The sequence below is a fragment of the Falco naumanni genome, chromosome 2 (genome assembly GCF_017639655.2).
Source record: "Falco naumanni isolate bFalNau1 chromosome 2, bFalNau1.pat, whole genome shotgun sequence".
Taxonomy (NCBI): Eukaryota; Metazoa; Chordata; class Aves; order Falconiformes; family Falconidae; genus Falco; species Falco naumanni.
This window is the reverse complement of record NC_054055.1, coordinates 10,461,030-10,479,664: the sequence shown is the minus strand read 5'-3', so window position 1 is coordinate 10,479,664 and position 18,635 is coordinate 10,461,030. Positions and strand designations below refer to the sequence as shown.

Here is an 18,635-nt window from a genome sequence, read left to right as displayed (position 1 = left end):
GAGTGCAATTGCATTTGATGGCTGTGTTTTGTTGTCTCCAGCCACAGTGTCCTGGCCAGTGGTCCTTGTCAAATTTCATGAGCTAAGTAGAGCTACCACTGCATAGCCTGGGAACCTCCCAGAGAGAACCTAGATGTTGCAGAAAGGAAAGTAGGTGCCATTCTCCTGTCTCAGTAAGTATCAGACCAGTGCTAGAAGTCACTGGGATGAAGTGCAGATGGAAAAAGACAGATGCAGGGGTCTGACCATCTGCGAATAATGAAAAAATCCCAATGGGATGAAAAGGTCCCATGATACTGACCAAATCCCACTTACATACTTTCAGTCTAAAAAATGCTGTGCAATTTCATACTGGGCAGTGCTGTTTAATCCTACATGCAATATTATTTTTGTGTTCCAACTCTAGCGTGGATTTTTTATATTTTTCACATTAAGGCCTAACTATGTCTGTATATTAGAATGGCTTGGGATTTTTCAATATGAAAAGTGACATAAAAATATCAGTAATGGGTATGCTATGTGATACTTTGTAAGGCTATTTCTGAGTAAGGGAAATTTCTACACCCTACATCACCTGTAAGCATCATTCATACATATCTGATAAAACCCATTATGGAATGGGATGTTTTATGAGGCTTTCACAAAGCAGGCATCACAATTATCTTTTTTCTTTTTTTTTTCCTCATTTCTTGCATCATATCTGCATTTCTGATTAGATTAAATGCAATGAATAAGAAACTGCTTAGTAATTCACAAAAATAATTTTTCTGCTGTTAAGTCCCATGTGCATAAATATCACTGTAATTATTTATCAGGCATACCAAACACCTGAAATTCTTCCAATGGTATACTCTTTGCAGAGGATAGAATTTAAATCAACCCTTGATTATGGAGATATAACTGGGAAAGTTATTTTTTTTTCTTTTTTCTTTTTTCTTTTTTTCTTTTCTTTTCTTTTCCTTTCATTTCCTTTCTTTTCCTTTCTTTTCTTTTTTCTTTTCCTTTCCTTTCTTTTCCTTTCTTTTCTTTTCTTTTCTTTTCTTTTCTTTTCTTTTCTTTTCTTTTCTTTTCTTTTCTTTTCTTTTCTTTTCTTTTCTTTTCTTTTCTTTTCTTTTCTTTTCTTTTCTTTTCTTTTCTTTTCTTTTCTTTCTTTTCTTTTCTTTTCTTTTCTTTTCTTTTCTTTTTTCTTTTCTTTTCTTTTCTTTTTTCTTTTCTTTTTTTCTTTTCTTTATTGTGCACTGCTTGTGCTTCTGACCAGAGTCATGAAAGCTGATGGCTCCTATTTTTCCCTCTTTCCTATTTGTACCTTTAGCAAATTATCAGTGAAAAAACACGTTGACTAATCAATGTTGAAAGCATTTTAAAGCTTTGTGCATCAGGAAGCAGAACTCACAGTTCAAGAGGCAACATTGTCCTCCTTTGCCTCCTGGAAACAGGATGCTCCAGTGTAGTAGACGTGCTCAGAGATGCTTGAAGTGACATTTTCTCAGACAAGAAGTGAAACCCAGCACTAGCTGCCTTAATTAACAATTGCAATGAGGTCACAGTAATAGAGGAAAGAAGATACATCTGCTATCAAAATCCTTTTTGCATTTTGGGTCATAATAGGTGTTCTATAAATGTTTCATTCAGATACCAGAGATTTCAATTCCTGTTCTAACTAGGCATGCTGCTGAAACAGCTGCCAGCATCAGCATTGCTGGTGGCTGCGCTGGGAGGTCACTGGCAAAGTTTCTGTCCATCAGCTTTCTCTCACCTTGTAGTTTCTTACATCCTTATACATTGAAGTAATTCATATAAATGTCAGCTGTGATTTTCACACGGAAAAGAGGTACCAACAGATTACAGTTTGTGGAGTAACAGAAATAAATGCCCTTGCTGTTGTTAACAGAAAACAACTCTGCAAAATAATCACAAAATATGTTGTTTATTTCTAGAAATTGGGACAGGACAAAATTAATTTTTGCCCTGTATCATTCCTTTTATACCTTTTACTGTAATTTATTTCCATAGAAAAAGCAACATGGGAATAATTTAAGCTAAATGACTAGTGATGTGTCACTGACAGGTTATTTGTGTGTAGCTTTCACCCAAGGAAACAATTCTATAGGCATGTAGAGGTTTCCTTAAAAGCTATTTAAAATGAGAGGAATAGTAACAACATAAACCGTTACAGTGGTAGAACTGCTCTAGTTTAGACACCTTAGGGTTCTGCATCCAGTTTTAGTCAGTCACCCAGTATGTCCTGCAGTCCCAGGAGGAACAGTGGCTTCATACAGGTATATGGGAGTTCGCCACTTCAACCACTTATTTTATTCCAGTGTTTGTAGCATGTTGCAAGTCACTTGCATTCTCCCAGGGATGAACAACTTGGGTCACTACAAGCAAAATGTATATTGATCTGAGATTGTCTCAAGTGACAAGACCAGAAAAACAAAATAAAGACGTGCCCATGCCAGCATGCATCAGAGACACACACATAGGTCCACCCCTTATGAAGAGTCAGTTCTTAATTAAATCTACAGATAGCACTGTTTATCAATTATATCATTGAGTCTCTAACAAGTTTTCAGCAGAGGAGTCTAAAAGGACAACCACTTCTTACTTTTTATTTTGAATAACAAGAAATCACCTTGGCAGAAAGTTGTATGGACTAAGTACAGAAGTTTATCCTGCTTAACATTACCAGTTGCTTCTGTGGATAATTTCTGCCTTAAAGACAGCAGAAGACTGTCCTTAAGGAACAGGCTTGGTCTGCACAGTGTTGGAGCAAAAATTTAACTACATCATCTTCTTATAAAACAAGATATAGCTTCAAGTTTGAATTCAGCACTCTACTTCAGCCATTGAAACATCTAAGTGTAACTGCTGCCAATTTTAGCTCAAAAAAATTTAGATCAGTCTTGTGAAATATAAACTTCCTTGCCTGGATTTATAAATTAAAGAATTTGAAATCATTCCTTATTATATTAATGTGAGGACAGGTTTCAAACAGATCATGCAGGTCTCCATCAAGTTATTGTCTAGTATCTGTTTTCACTTCTATCATTTCGAATCTGGATTCAGATACTGATATTGGTATGTGTTAAAGAACAAAAATTCCCTTAAATTTTTATTAATCTCTATTGATTTCCCTTGCGTTCCAGTTTCCACTGCTGAATAATACTATGTAGCTATGCATTCTAAGCTTTCTTAGAAAATAATAAATTCCATCATTTTAAACAGATTTTCTTATTTCATTTAAAGATATGAACAAGAGAACAAGTAACTTTTCAGATTACATATGCTTTCAGAAACTCTTAATACTAGTCCCTAGGCACTCATCACCAGAATTCAGTTTAGCAGCTTCAGGTAATTAATGAGAATGGCACCCTTGCTAAAGTATGAGGTTTTAGCTGCTGTGGTTCTCAGGTCCTCTTCTTCTGTTTTATTTCTTCTGCAATTTGAAGGACCTCACAAAACACATTTGCTTTAATAGTATCTGGCTAAAGAAGCCCTGGTGGCAGAGCTATGCACCATCTCATAGATAATCATACCACAGAGCAAGAAATGCTGAAACAAAACTTCTGCTACTACAACCAAAAACGAAGTGATATATTCTAGGCTGTAAAAAGAAATCATGTGTAAGGGGAGGGGAACATTTTTCTTAACACCTAAATGGATAAAAAAGTTAATATCACTTATTAATACAGAACAAAGCCCTAAAGGCAAAACTTAAGTGACTCTTAAATGAATAAGAAAGAGAAGAAAATGAGAAACAATAGTAATTGCTATTCTGTCGGTAAGTGGACAACTATAGAGGAAATATTTGAAATATCAGACACTTAAAAGCTCTCGCATTTATACCACTATCATTTCTTATACATGTTATACCATGGTAGGTCTAGGAGGCTGGGAAGAAGCCTAGCTATCAAAATCAAAGCAGCTTTTAGTAAAGTGACTCAAGAAACAATTAGTATTACTTGTGAGGGAATCCCTCTTGTACATAAAGCTTAACCTAAATAACATATATTGAAATTAAAAAAAAAAAAAATGCATAATGGAAAAAGCTTTGTTTTACCAAAAAGGAAGTATTTTGCTAGCATTTTGGATTGGAAATTATGTCAGTGATTGGCATTTACTCTTCTACAGGTACAACCTATACTCTGCTCTGCTCTATTCCATGTAGTGTGCCAGCAGAAAAGCAGAGTGGGGTAGAAAAATGTGTATTCAGCTAAACTTAGCAGTGGAATTCCTTTGGGAGCTCAAAAGTGTAATTATTCTGTTCTCATCTGAGGAAGCCAAAATCTGTGTGCAAGAAAACTCTAGAATTTCACTGACCTAAAGTTCCCATCATCAAAGGGTTATGGCAGAGCTGGGCATAATAAATGCAAACAATTCCATTAGTAGGGATCACAGTCTATGTCTGCAATCTATCTTTATTGCTCTATTTTTAATTTGCATGCATTGCAGTGGTTTCCAGTTAACCTGACAGAGCAGCAAGAGGCAGTTAGAGCAGGATCTTAAAGCATGATCACTGCAATTTATCTGTAACACGGCTTCATGCCAGTATAAGAAAGCAAGTGGTGCTGCTTTCACCGAGGTAGTAAATGATTGCACACCTCCTGGTATAAGAAAGCAAGTGGTGCTGCTTTCACTGAGGTAGTAAATGATTGCACACCTCAGTCCAGCATCAACTTTGTAGTAAGTAGGTGCAGCATGATGAATTGGATGATACATTTCTGAGAAAACAATTTCAATTATTGCTGAGCAAACTATGGGATTTTAACTATAGGGTTCATTCGTACTTATAAATTGCCGCTTGCTTCCTACTCAGTTTTTTATATCAAGGAATTTGCAATGAATAATGGTCAAGTCTTTTAGCACAAAATTTACATCAAACAGCCACTGTGTCTCCTTTAGAACCCTAGGATCTCCATGAGAGCCACACATACAGCTTGATTACTCTTGGGCACAGTGCAAAGGCAGTAAACAAGTGCAGCAGCCAAGGCTGATCCAAAACCAGACTGGCATTCAGGGGGCTGGTGACAGTGGCTCTGCTGAAGATTTAACTGTCAGTTGCCCTTGCCAAGGGCTGGAGACATCCCCAGCTTCATCCTTTTCCTTTCCCCAGGCTGTTCACCCTCATATCCCTCCTTAATAACTGTCTCCTGAATGGTGACCAGGGAGTGGCATGTTCCCTTCGCAACCTCTTACAACCTGACCTTCAGTAAACTGAAAATACCTTCATGCATTTAGTGCTCATGTGCAGACTTCAAGCCGTAGGGTTTGAACATCTGTACTAAGCCAGCACTTCAGTCAGGAGGCGTGCTACATTTTTCTTCAGGCAAGCTTTTCCATTTGCATTGGCTAAGCCTTCATGTTAATGGCATTTATTTCACGTCTGTGGCAGGCAGGTCTGTCACAGATCCCTCTGAGCTCTGAACTCAGCAGAACTTAAGAGACTCCACCAAGGAGGACATCCAGGACTAGAACTAGGCCCTCACTTTCTGTCAGATCAAAGTTGTACGTGCTGGGTCACCCAGCCTCCTGGTCCACCTCAAACTCAGCAGGAGTTGGGAGGAGGTGTCTCATGGTCATCATATGAGAACTAGAGGCAAGATCTCACCTGCCAAAGGATCCAAATCTGCTCCCCCTGCTCCACTGTTGGCACTGAGCTCCCACTGAGCTCAAGACAGCACGGCTAAAGAGACAGGCCTCTCAAACATCTAACAGCCACCAAGTACACGCTCCAGTGAGAGGAGCACACAGTCCTCAGAGGCAACAGTTTTCCTCTGGGAAGACATTAGTGTCAACTCCTGATCAGCCCAGAATTGCATCCGCCAGAGATGCAAAGAGTCAAAGTGATCAGTGCTACAGGTTAGATTTTGCTTTTCCTTCTGGCTTTGACTGAGGTCCAGCAAAAAGAAAGTCTTGTCTGAACAGCAAGTTACAAGCCACCAGCTGTTCTGCCTGGCATTTTGCGGGTAGGTGCATGTCAAGTAACTTCCAAGATCCAGATAACATCCTGGTGATCACTGCAGCAAAGAGGTGAGCCCTTATGTACTCATACAGATCATCTCCCAGTCTAGCCTCTCTTAAAATACCCACTGGTTTACGTTGTGTTTGTCTACTGGATTCTTTCATGCTGCTGTTGGGGAAAGCTGTTGACATATGTAGTGTTACATGATCCGTCGTAATTCCATGTAATGTAATTGTGGATGTGAACCCACAAGAAGGTTTTGTTTATAGTCAGCACACAACTTTTTTTTTTTCAGATGACTGGAAGAGCTATTTAATTGATAGTGTGTGGCAAGCCTCCACATGAAGGCTGGTATAAAGTCATCTGTGTTTAGTAAACTATGTGTCTTGCAAACTGTTCATTGCAGGCTAACGTGTGAGTATATCTATTTCAGGCTTAAAAAAAAAACAAACCAACCACAAATTTGTGATACTCTGCCAGGGTCTCCGAAGCGGTTATCTTTCCAAAAATCCTAAATGGCTGTGGCAAATGTTTGGAAACCAAACTGAATTGTTTAAAGCTCTGTTGCATTTTATATATAAATCATGCTTATTTGTATGTGAAGACTATGTTTTTTTCTGTTGACATCATTTCAGAGTCATTGTCTGTTTCAGCTAAGAAATTTTTCTAAATGGTCTTTCTTAATCCCAAGAACTATAAGTTAATGTATGTCTAAACACCAGCTTATCAGCCTAAGGAAGATGTGAAAGGAGTAGTTTCATACCAGGTGTTTATAGGTGCCACAACTGGCTTTTTTTAGGTAGCAAGAGGAGAAAAATGAGCAACTTGAATAAAGAGCAGAGTATGATGAGATCTGAAGAGAAATTACCTTTAGAGGACTCATTTTGCAGGAGAGTGAAGCAAAATGTTTATTGCTGTCTCCAAACTCAAGTCACCATGAGGAGCTGTTTGTATAACTTGTCCGTTCTTTCTTGCTTGCTAGTTTTAGTTGCTAAGCTGACCTAGCGGTGGCTAACTTACCCAGTACCTTGATGAAGAAGTCACCCATTAGAAACCTCTTTCCACCCACAACCAGTATAGCCCCTTTCTGAATATTGCTCCAATACTTCCAAGTAGTGGGATATAAGCAGAATTTTTCCCACCTGTAACAGGCTACACTTCTCCATGTCCCCACCTACACTCCCTGCCCCAGCCCAGGAATCCATGGCTAGCAGCCTACACAAAGCTCCTTGCCACCAAATGCTCCCAGGCCAGCCTACATACCTGCCCCCTGCAACCCAGCCAGTCCAGGTCTCTCACCTACTCCCTCCAAGCATTTACTTCTTCCTTACTCCTCCATGCATCCCTCAGTCCAAAAGCCCTCCCCCTCCCCCCCCTTCCTGACACCAATGCAACATAAGAGAAACCATCAAGCTGCTCCTTCCCCCAGGATGGACACTGCCTATATCCCAAGGGCGGCAACAGAGGGATCAGCAGTGGCCATGAACTAGCACAGAGTAGGTCATGGCTGGATGCACAAATGGCCCATGAACTGAGCTGGCACATGTATTTTTTTCATAGAACGTATAGGTATAAATGATAGATATAGATATATTGCAATAGATAGGTATAGATACAAATATAGATATAGATGAAATTACAGTCAAGTTTTATGATGAATATAAGCTCCAGGATACCACATACCCACGGTATAGGTATAAAGATTATTTTTCTAACTTTGATGCATGTTGCCATCTTATCTCATTTCTGTTTACAGCTCTAATGGGAAATCGGTTTCCTGGGCCCAGAATGAGAAAAGCAGCCGAGGAGCACACCTTTGGCAGCGGTTGTCGATCCACATCAACAAAAAGGAGAACCCAAATCAAACCGCAGTCATCAAGCCTTTTTCTAAAAGCACAGATAGTAGCCGACATAGTAGCAGCGCTACATTTCCAGAGGCTAGTGCCAAAACGCTTTACGATGTTTCGGAAGCAGAAGAGCAATACCCAGCTCAGTACCAACCACAGACTCCCTCGCCTATCAGCACCCTGAGCCACAGAACTGCCTCCGTTAGCCGAACAGAAGATGATGCCCCTACCTTCCAGTCAGAGCCTCCTCAGCGGAGTAGCTCCTCTCAAGGCTCCCTCATGGAGCAGATCAGTAGCGTGGTTACTCGCTTTACAGCCAATATCAGCGAGCTGAACTCTATGATGCTTTCAACAGCCAGTCCAGGGACAATGGTGGCCACTCCTCTCTGCTCTTCATACCTGATTCCACGGGAAATCCAGCTCCCTACGACAATGACCACATTTGCAGAGATCCAACCACTTCCTGCCATTGAAGTCAACGGTGCTTCGCAGTCAGCTAGGAAACCTTCAAATGGCAGCGTCAAAGAAGGCACTTCAGAGACCCCATCAGCCAAGCAAGACCTGGAGGAGTTGGTAGCTTTAACTCCTCCTTCTCCTTTCAGAGACTCTATCGATTCTGGAAGTGCGTCTCCCAGCTCTCCAGTTTCTGAATCGGCTCTCTGTATCCCGTCCTCCCCAAAGTATGACACACTCCTCATCAGAGATTATACTCAAAGTTCTTCTTCGCTGTGAATGTAGTTCAAGGCAACGTTGGATCTCAACGACTACAAGCAAGTAGTGAGGGGACAGCCAGGCCTTCAAGATCTCCAGTGTTTACGCAGATAGAGCAAGAGGCGTTGGGTCATCTTGTGAGAAACAGAGAGGAAGAAGAGGAATTACTTGAGAAGTGGAAACATCAGATTAATTATGCTGTTTTAAAGACAAAATGACTCTTGGCAGATTATCGTGGCCTTAAAAAAACATGGGCTTTTCAGAAACACTGAATCTATTTTTGAGGGCTTATAAGGAGTCTGTTAAATCAGTTACATACCAAGTGCTTTGCTTTAGTATTACAATGAACCGTGTGTACACTATACGGGGCAGGGGGGGAACTAGATTGTAAACAACTGTACAATGGTTTGTTTGTTTACTCTGATTCCTTACCCAGAAGTGAACCTTGATCTTTTATCAAGAATAGAAGACCAAACATTGAATGTACATTTTCTAACAGACTCAAATCTGGGACCAACCTGTCAAGCTTTCTTTCTTTTTTTTTCTTTTTTTTTTTTTTCTATGAAGATCTCGGAAAGCAGTAATGTATGTCCAATAACTACCAAACTTCTTGCTGAAGCATACTGTGTCCGTGAAACGTTCCACGTGGATAACACTAAGCTGAGGCTTTGCAGTGAGTGACTGCAATATGGAGGGCTTTACAAGTGACTTCTCAACCTACACGTTTGTTTATGAAATTCTCTTCTCTCAGTATCAAATATTCGATTTGTTAACATTGGATTCACCTTCACAGCAACAAAACCCAAGGAAGACTTCCTGACTATTTCACCATGTTGCCAACTAATAATGAAGTAGCAAAAAATATTTTCTGGAGTACTGTTTTGTAATTCCCTTATCAGGGCAAGTTGTTGAGGTGAATATTCTCTTTCTAGCAGCACTACCAAGCTATATTATAGCTGCACTCCCTACTGAAATCCACACATTTTTATGGATGTTCTTATGCTAACATTACCAGTTAAAATACTTATTCGGGTTCCCATAGACTCTGCTTGTAAGGAACAGGTAAACACCCTAAGGATTTTCTCCATGCTTTGAATGACAGAATTCTAGGAGACCAAGCTGGATTATGATGAATGCTAACTGTCAATGGAAAGGTTGTCATAACTCATAGATAGGGAGAAAAAACCCTGCGTCAAACTCTGCTTAGAGGTGATTTAACCACTCTTTAGTAAGCAACAATTTTAACCTTATTTAGCTGCTGATGCCTTGCAGCTATGAACTGTGACAAAAAAAAAAAAAAAAAAAAAAAAAGAAAAAATCTTTCGAAGCAATACAGAGTAAAGTTAAAACAGAGAAGACCTAATGAGATGAAGCAACAGAGTCTTTCTTTGTTTCTTAGCAACTCACAGAGGCAAGGGGATTCCCCTTATTTTTTCCTATACCAAGGTAGTACAGTTTAGTGCACTTCATACTGTCACAGCACTTTTTTAATACAGGCAGGGAAGAGTTTTAAAGTTTGAATAGAAGCTACATAATTTTTGATAGGTGTAGTTACATAGAACTTGCAAGTCAGACCCTAAACGCACACTGTATTGGCTCTCTTCTTCATGACATAGCTGTCCTCAGGTGCCAAACTTTTATGGGTTTGTTTTATTTTATTTAAGGTTAGTATGAAATGGTGAGCAATGTACTTCAACTCAAAGTTGAGTTGATGTAGCCTTATATAGAAGACAGCCTCATGGAAGGGAGCCTTGATAAGGCTGCTATGTTTCATTTTCAAAACACTTAGATCTTATTTCTTCAAAGACAATAAATATTTTGTAATCAAAGTTCATACCCCCTTTTTCTCCCCATATCCAAAATAATAAATAATTGATCAAACAAAACAAACAAAAAAGATGAAAGCACATTCACATAGTTCAGCAAAGAGCATTTTTCTATTCCTTTGGGACATTAGTTTCACCATTATGTGCTGCACCTCAATTTGCTGCTCAACAACATTAAAAAAACAAAAGCACTGGATGAACGAATCCAGGCTAGCACCTCACAGAGATACTTTAATGACTCTACATCCCGCACAAGACAGTGTTATCCAAGAGCGGTCTGTGGGCATGCTTGTTTTGCCAGGTAGAGTTGTTTACTAGCTATGCCTAGAGCGTGAACCAGCAGGTCACAAAACAGCTCTACTCCAGAAGGCAGGTAGATACACCAAGTCGTGACTTTAGGTCCTTGTTGCTTATAGGTAGTTCTTGCCTCCTCACATGACTGATTAGTGCAGCTCTATGGTTTCCAGACCAGAGCTTGGTTTTGCCCTCCTGGGTCACAGTACTAGCATGTCTCATCATTCCTTAGCTGCCCACATCTTTAGGAAAAGGCATCTTTTTTCACAGGTTACAACCAACCTGCATTTAAGGGAAGAGCACATCCAATTAGTCTGTGACAAACATTCACATTTAGGGAATTTGGGCCACTTAAATGTTGTTCATGGAAGACTTATATGATAATACATTTCCCATCAGTGCAATATTGTTTTGATATATACAGAGTGTACTGAGATAGTTAATGTGAATTTCAAAGGTATTCTATAACTATCTGTTCTCTTATACTTTAAGTTGTTGACCAATGTCCTTACTAAAACATTTTCCAGCTTGATCTCTCCCTAGCCTTTTAGGTTCCTGTTTCTGTAGTCTTTTATTATGTTGGTGGACACTTAATACCAATGTATTCCTGCTAAAATCTGTGGGCTTAACTGCACTGTGAAATAATCAACAGTGGAAATAAGGATTATACAGACAAACATAAAAATATTTTCTTAAAAATGTAATTATTAAAAAGGAGTGAGATATAGAAACTGTCAAAATATAACTCAGCATAAATATACCTCTTCTGCTCCCAAACTGTGGTTCTGTGCAATCCTGGCCGTAGCTATAGCTCAGAGCTTCTTGACAACTTAAATATGTTGCCAAGATAATATAGGTGTGCATGTGCACATGCACACGCACACAAATGCCTCAATCTAACATGTTAATACAGATTTTCAGAGGCTAAAACTCTAGTATTACAGAAAACAAATTTTAAACACTTTTGCTCACTCTCATTTTGGCAGAAGTTGTGCATCTTCTGTATATCTATTAGCCACAGGAGAAATTTTAATTGCCCAAGGAACCAAGGATGAACCTTGCTGAGATTGCACCTCCCTGTTGCCAGTCTATTTTTAATGAAAGGTAGGTCATCCTTAGTGGCCTTTAAAGAAGGCAAAATCCATTTTAATTGTACAGGCTGGAATGTGTCGATGTCACTTTGTATGATATGTTTGGATTTCAACAAAGGGAAGAAAGTTTTTTTTGGGAAGAAGGTAACAATTATGTAATGACTGTAGCAGTAATTCAAAGGAGCCCAGTGGGAGATTTGCAAGACTGGAAAGTCCTTTGACAGAAGCCAGTGGGTTTGACATAAGAAAAGAGAAAATTATGAATTAAGACATTATGATTTCATTATGCTGTTTGTATGCTATTCTCTGTTTAGGACATTAAGATATAACGGCAGGGTTTTTCAGACATAAAAGCAAAGGTTACAATCATGAACACTTTCCAATAGTGTGTTTCCAAAAGAATGTGCAAGTACCAACTGAATGGCTTGTATTTGCCTTTCAATTTAGTGCTGCTGCCAGAAAGGGAATTAAAGGAGTTGAAACTATTGTCATCTTGACCACAGGGACCTCGGAAAATCACTTGTTTCTTTTGTGCTTGAGGCCAACCCTGAAGAGTGAAGGTGTAACCACCTCTGGAATCTGTGTTTTTGAAATAAAGAGAATCACTCTGGCAAGTCAGCTGGGAAGAAGCATTAGCAATACTGAAGAAGAACTGTATTTTTTAATTGGCTCTGAAGAATAATTGCATGACTTTGGAGATGTGCTTCCTTGTACTTCTATCTGAACATTTGGTGCCTAGAACTCATACAGAGACCTTAGACCAGAGATTTTTAGACCATGGTCCACAAAGCACTTGCTGATGTTTCATGGGAGCCTGGTTGATCACAAAGTCCTGGCTTCTTCCATTGATTTCCACCTACAAAAATGAATTAAAAGTTAAATGCTAATTAAAATTTAACTGTTAAAAGTTTTAAAAGAAAAAAAATATGTTAGCTTGCTTGGATGTTTATTCAGTTCCTGTGTTTGCAAAAGGAAAACTTTGTGATCAAAACTGTGAGAATAAGATCTCCAAAGACAGTAAATGGGAAGGCCAATCCGTGATTCAGACTCTGGTTGATAGCGATGCTCACCTCGGGATGTTTTCTTTAGAAAAATCAAGATCAGACTGAACGACAGCACAGCTATGGGGTAGAAGTTCTGTAGAGGAAAGTGTGCAACTTTGCTATTCTGCTTAATGCATAATTTATGAGACGAAAGGGAAAAACGTGACAGCAACAGACAGCATGCAAAAAATGTCAGGTCCTTAGGGAAACCGGAGCACTATGCTCAGGATTAATAACATGACCATGACCATTCAATTCTATTGGAGACCAGTGTCAGGCAGGGCTGACCCAAAATAAGGACTTTGGTGCCTAAAGTTAGGATTTCAGCAGAATTTGATACCTATATTTAAAATCCAGTTTTAAAACCACTATTCAACTGTCACCTTAGTCAGGCATCTAGCATTGTACATCTGCATATGCTCACAACTACCCTGATCTTGACACATCGAAGGATCTTTGCATCTAACTTACACTAAAATCCATTAGGGATCCAGAAAACAATGGTTCTTAGGTTAAAACCCTGTATATCCCATGACTCAGTACACAGAGTGCACAGCACATAGACCAGCAGGATCATACACCCTACGAAACTGAGTAGGAATTATCCTTTGTTTTAAGGCTATGGGTCTGGTTGTGCTGCTGTTTTTATAATAGCCTTGAGGTTAGAACAGTCAGTCAGAAGGCAAGAGACCTAAATTCAAACCCTGCCATTGCCAGAGGTGATGGAAATCTTCCTCCTGGCTAGGAAGTGCTGTGATGACTCAGTGTTGAGGTACGCTCTGTTCATCTCACTAAGGTAACTTCACAGGACAGAAACAAATTCAAGAGTTCCAGAGTAGAACAGGAAGGAACAGCACCCTGATAGTACCTACTCTTGATATAATTAGGGATGGTATATGACCATTTGATAAAAAATACATTAAAAATCTCTGCAGCAGGGACCAGGTGAGTATTTTAATGAAAAACAAGTGGAGACATGTTTTCTGTGCAATGTATTGGCTCAAAAAAAACCCCTTAAAATACTCCTCTGAAAAGTGCTTTAGTGACAGGAGGGGAGGATGTGCCTTTCCTTACCTCTATGTCTGCAACCATCTTGTCTTCCATCTGGAGTTCTCAGACCTCTCCATGGAAAGGGAGAGTCTGAGTCTTCTTGGATAGGTGAAGGAATTAAACTTTGGGTTCCTACTTCTCTGAGACTGCAGAAAAAAATGGACTCATTTCATTTTCCCCTGGCCATCTTTTTCGAAGGTGATCCAACCTTGAAACAAAAAGTATAGCTATGTCCAAAAATGGGTCCCAGTTGAAAAGTAGTATTTTCTGTGCATTGCATTTCCATGCTGGCTCAAGCAGAATAATCGCAGACATCTCTTTCCTTGTTGCATTGTTTAGCTGGACACCTAATTCTTCTCACAAACCTGACAGTATGGTTGGACATTTAACAAAGGGTTCTGGCCTCCACACTAGAGCCGAGTAGTATTAAAAAAATAGGTATTACACTTCATAACTTTACGTGCTGAAGTCCTTTACTGGCATTGGCCCTGGACCTGTTGAGGTCAATGTCTAGATCTAGGCTATTTGCTTTAGCAGAGAATGATAAAGGCAGGATGTTCTTCCCACATTCTTTTGAATCAAACAGTAGACATATTTGATTAGGTTCATTCTTGAAGGAACTTGCTAGGCTTGGTGAATAGTACCCCTCCACCATTCTTCTTTATCATTGCTACTCTAGCAAGTATCTCAATGAGAAAATCAGACTTTGACTAAACTTGTTAAGGGATGTGAGACAACAGGTCCAAAAATAAGAAAGAGGTCACAGTTTTCTGGCAGTTTCATGAATCTCATAAAAGGAAGTCAATACTCTCCTTGAACAAGAATATCGTTCATCTGCGACCCATTTCGGTGTGCACTGCACATATTAAAGACTTCAGTTGAATTATCTGAATTCACCTTTTTTGCTGTGGTTTATTATTATACCCTCTGTTCAAATCTCTGCAATTGCCACTTACAATTCTAAACTGTGAAAAGGAAAAAAAGATACAGACCAGTGAAGCATAAAGGTAAGTAAAAAATTCATCTAGGTGATGAATTGGTGTATATGGCTGGTTTTGTCTCATCTGAGTAATGACAGTACAAACAAACAATAATCATTAAGTCACTCCAATCTGCCAAATGGGAACAAATATACTATGTATATTACATGTACTAATAGGATTATATGGCAGCTGCTGGTGGTATTTGTAATTAGAAATCTATATAGAATATAGATGTTTTAGAGAGACGGTGCCAATTCTAAAAGATTTGTGTGGGCTACAAGTGCTTGTAATTATTTTTTTTAATTTGCTAATAACTTATGAACAACTGGTTTCAAACATTCTGTGAGCGTTTGTTCTTTTTTATGTTGTTGCTGCTTATACTATTAAAAAATAGAGAATGTAAAGTTATTATTTTGATGTGAACTGAAAATGATTTTTCATAAAATTTAACATTTTTATCAGCTTTGGTTTTGCTTTCTACCTGTACAAATGTAATTTATTTTAGCATTGAAAAATACATTTGCTTGTTTCTCGATTGTCTACATCATGTTATAGTTGGTGTTTATGTAGAGTCAGGTACTTTTTGAACAGTATTAAAAAAATTCTGTGATATGACTGAAAAGTGGATATTTTTTTTTCTCTGAAATACTTACAGCTGTGTTCTCAGTGCATTTTTTCTGTGAAGCAGGTATGCCTATACACAAGCTCTTCAATGATAATCTCTCTCTGTGTTGTTTTAAATGATTAACTACATTCATACAGTTGCCTACCATTCTAGTATAGTTTGATATTTCTCTTTTGAAACAAATACAGTTTCGTTGGTGAGGTATATATGGATTTTCAGGTCAAGAGGAAATAGAACAATAACCTAGTTTCAAGCAACCGAAAACAAAGCTGTTCAACTGAGAATTCATATATCAAAGTGTTATTTTTATGACTGTTGTAAGAAACCACATTACTCCTACCACTGCAGGTTTACATATAATCTTGAACTGCAAACAGAACATCTGAGAAAATTTTCTACACCCTTTAATAATTTGGTTTCTAGTGCTTTGCTATTGTCACCACTAGAAATTAATGCCTTACCTGGAGTCTGGCTACATTCTGTTTCCAGCCAACAGATTTTGTTTTACTTCCCCTGCTAAATGGAAAACAAAAGAAAATGAAACAAAAACCAAAACCCAAAAAACAATTTTCTTAGTTATAAATCTTCTCCATCCCATTCTAAAATCTGGTCTCACTTAGATTGGCATACATGCAGTGTATGCAGTGACGAGCAGAATGTGAACTGCATCTCTCAGAACAAAGACTATCACACGCAGTGTTTTCTAAACACATCTCCAGAGGGACTGCTGATTTGCTTTATTTGCTGTTGAAGAATTAAAGGGAATAATTTCATTACACAATAGTAGGGAAAGTACCCGTCTATAACTAAAAATAAAGTGAATCCACATTGTGTCTTTGAACAATCTAAAAGTCCACATCCCAGAGTAAACTCGTTCCATGCAGAATTCTCCATGGCAGTTATTTATACAAAATGTACTGCTTTAGGCGAAGAAAGTTTTAGCAAAAGAAACAGTGCAATTACACTACACTTTGGAGACAAGGATTTTGAAAACAATATGCAATAGCCTGCTTCACTGCAGAATTTTTTTTTTTTAAGCATTCTCTGGAACACTGGATCTAATATTTTTTTTGTTGTTTACAAGAAAAATTAATTCTTTCCATGCTCCATCAGCACCTCTCAGCTGCATTTCTGCTTGGTTTATATTATCACTACAGTATGATGGCATTCAAAACTAATAAACTAATAAATCCAATCCCAGATTTAATCACAATTTAGTGTTTACACAAAAAGAGAAGGGTACGATTCCATTACATGCCTTCAGAACTATCAGCGCACTTGCTGGTGAGACAAGCAAAATCTCAGTGTCTTGGAAAGTTTGAAATTTAATTTCTCTGCCTCTCTGGAGTATGAACTTTCTTTCATGTTTGGTCCATAAATGCCATCTGTTACCATAGAAGCCTTACTGCCAGCACTGCTGTGTTCCCACCAAAAAAAGCCACCACCAAACAAACAAAAGCAAACTCCAACCCCCACCCCTCCTGATCATATTCACCCTGTTTCAGCTGCCTAGGTCATGAAGCAGCAACAGGCAAACGGTGTCCTTAACGGAGGCAGAACATGACAAAAGGAGATAAGCAAGTTCATGACTCCCCCAGGCCCTGCTTAGCTGAACTAATACATGGACAGGGTGCTCCTTTCCTTCCCCCGCCCTCCTTCTGCTCACAGCAGAGACAAACCTTGGGAACAAGGCTGGGATTTGAAGAAATGCAATCTGGCTTTCTGTCTGTTTAGGGGCTGTTTAATAACTTGTTTTCCTGTTGTAGGAGTTTCAGACCAAACCACAGCGTAGTGCATGAGGCATTTGTTACAGCAAAGAATTTGACTAGGTTTCTTTCACATATACAGAGCCTTTTGTGTTTTATTTACGTTTTTTCAGGGAAGTTCAGCTTAAAACCACCATCTGTTTTTATTTGTTTGTCTGCTTGTAAATCACATCTTACAATTTAGTCATTTTTTTTAGGCTAAACCAAAGAAACCAGCATGCTTGTTCAGTATGATTTTGTAACAGGGATTCAAAACTTCCCTCCACATATCTTAACACATTTAATTCCTATAATAAATAATTATAGTAAATTAAAAGCTTCACTGATAAGTGTTGCCTGGACTTTCTATCATATATTCTGAACATATATACGTTCACACATGTATGAAAAGAGTGATACTTTAGATTTGTCCTTGTTTGGTAACATGAAAAGCAGGCTCGAGTGTTTGCCACAAGATTTATGCAGTGAGTAATAGACACCCCAGGCTGTCTGGCCCTCACGGCAGCAATTCCGAGAACCTGGGTCCTCTCTACTGAGCACCCTCTGCCTGAGCCACTTCAGAGCTTCAATTATCAATACACTCAAACATGCGCATAAGCAACAAGAATGTCAGTTGAATCTCAAGAATCACTTTAGACTCTCATTTAACTAAGTGTGGAGATACATCACTGATGAATCTGGAGAGGAAGATGCAGACGATGTGAACTCCTAACAATCTCAGACTGAGAGGGTAAGGTTGGCTTCCAAGAAGAAAAAATACTACCGGGTGTTCACAAACCAAGGTGGCATTGACAAGCTTACAAATAAAATGCCAGCAAGGCAAAGTACGAAAAGGCGATGTCCTATATCTATGTAGAATGAATAAAAGTAGCATATGGAATATGGAGATAAATTGACTAATAGAAATAAGGGAAAGGGAATCAAAACCAAAATTCAAGACTGTATTAGAAGTGCTTGCTGAAATATTACTAGAAGAGTAGTCACAAGACTATAAATTTAGGAAGCAACTAAAGAGGCTAACACAACTCTGGGAGCTCACCTGAAGGCAGACCGGCCCAAAGTGCTGTGTATCACATTGCCATGAAGCAGGCTGTGGGTGGGAGAACATTAAAGAGCAGGAGATAAATCCTATAATGATCTTATAAGGTCACTGGATTTCCATGCCACTGTCAGACTGAAATCCTGACACAAACTATAAACTGTATGAGACAGCTATATTTCCTTCCAGATTAACTTGTTCCTTTTCCTTTTTGTTCTTTTCTTTGTTAGTTTCTCACCAGAAAGATGTTGGACATCTAGATAATAGCCATAGAAAAACCTGGCATCAAATTAGTGTGGCAAAGTTGAAAACACAAAGACTTGCCATATTTTTCTTTGGGAAGATAAGGCTGGCAAGCATTACCCATAAATGAATACCAAATGTCAGAAAACATTCAG

At 38.8% G+C, this 18,635-nt stretch overlaps 1 protein-coding gene across 2 annotated transcripts in view; it reads left to right on the top strand.

Annotated features, from left to right (window-relative positions):
- The window catches only part of LOC121083788 (metabotropic glutamate receptor 5), a 156,182-nt gene extending 140,767 nt beyond the window's left edge, over positions 1–15,415 (top strand). For both annotated transcript variants that reach the window (XM_040584499.1, XM_040584498.1), the window contains one exon: positions 7,719–15,415. In XM_040584499.1, coding sequence (XP_040440433.1) covers positions 7,719–8,541 — 823 coding nt within the window. In that variant the 3' untranslated portion in view covers positions 8,542–15,415. The remainder of the gene's footprint in view (positions 1–7,718) is intronic.
- The last annotated feature ends 3,220 nt before the right edge of the window (positions 15,416–18,635 follow it).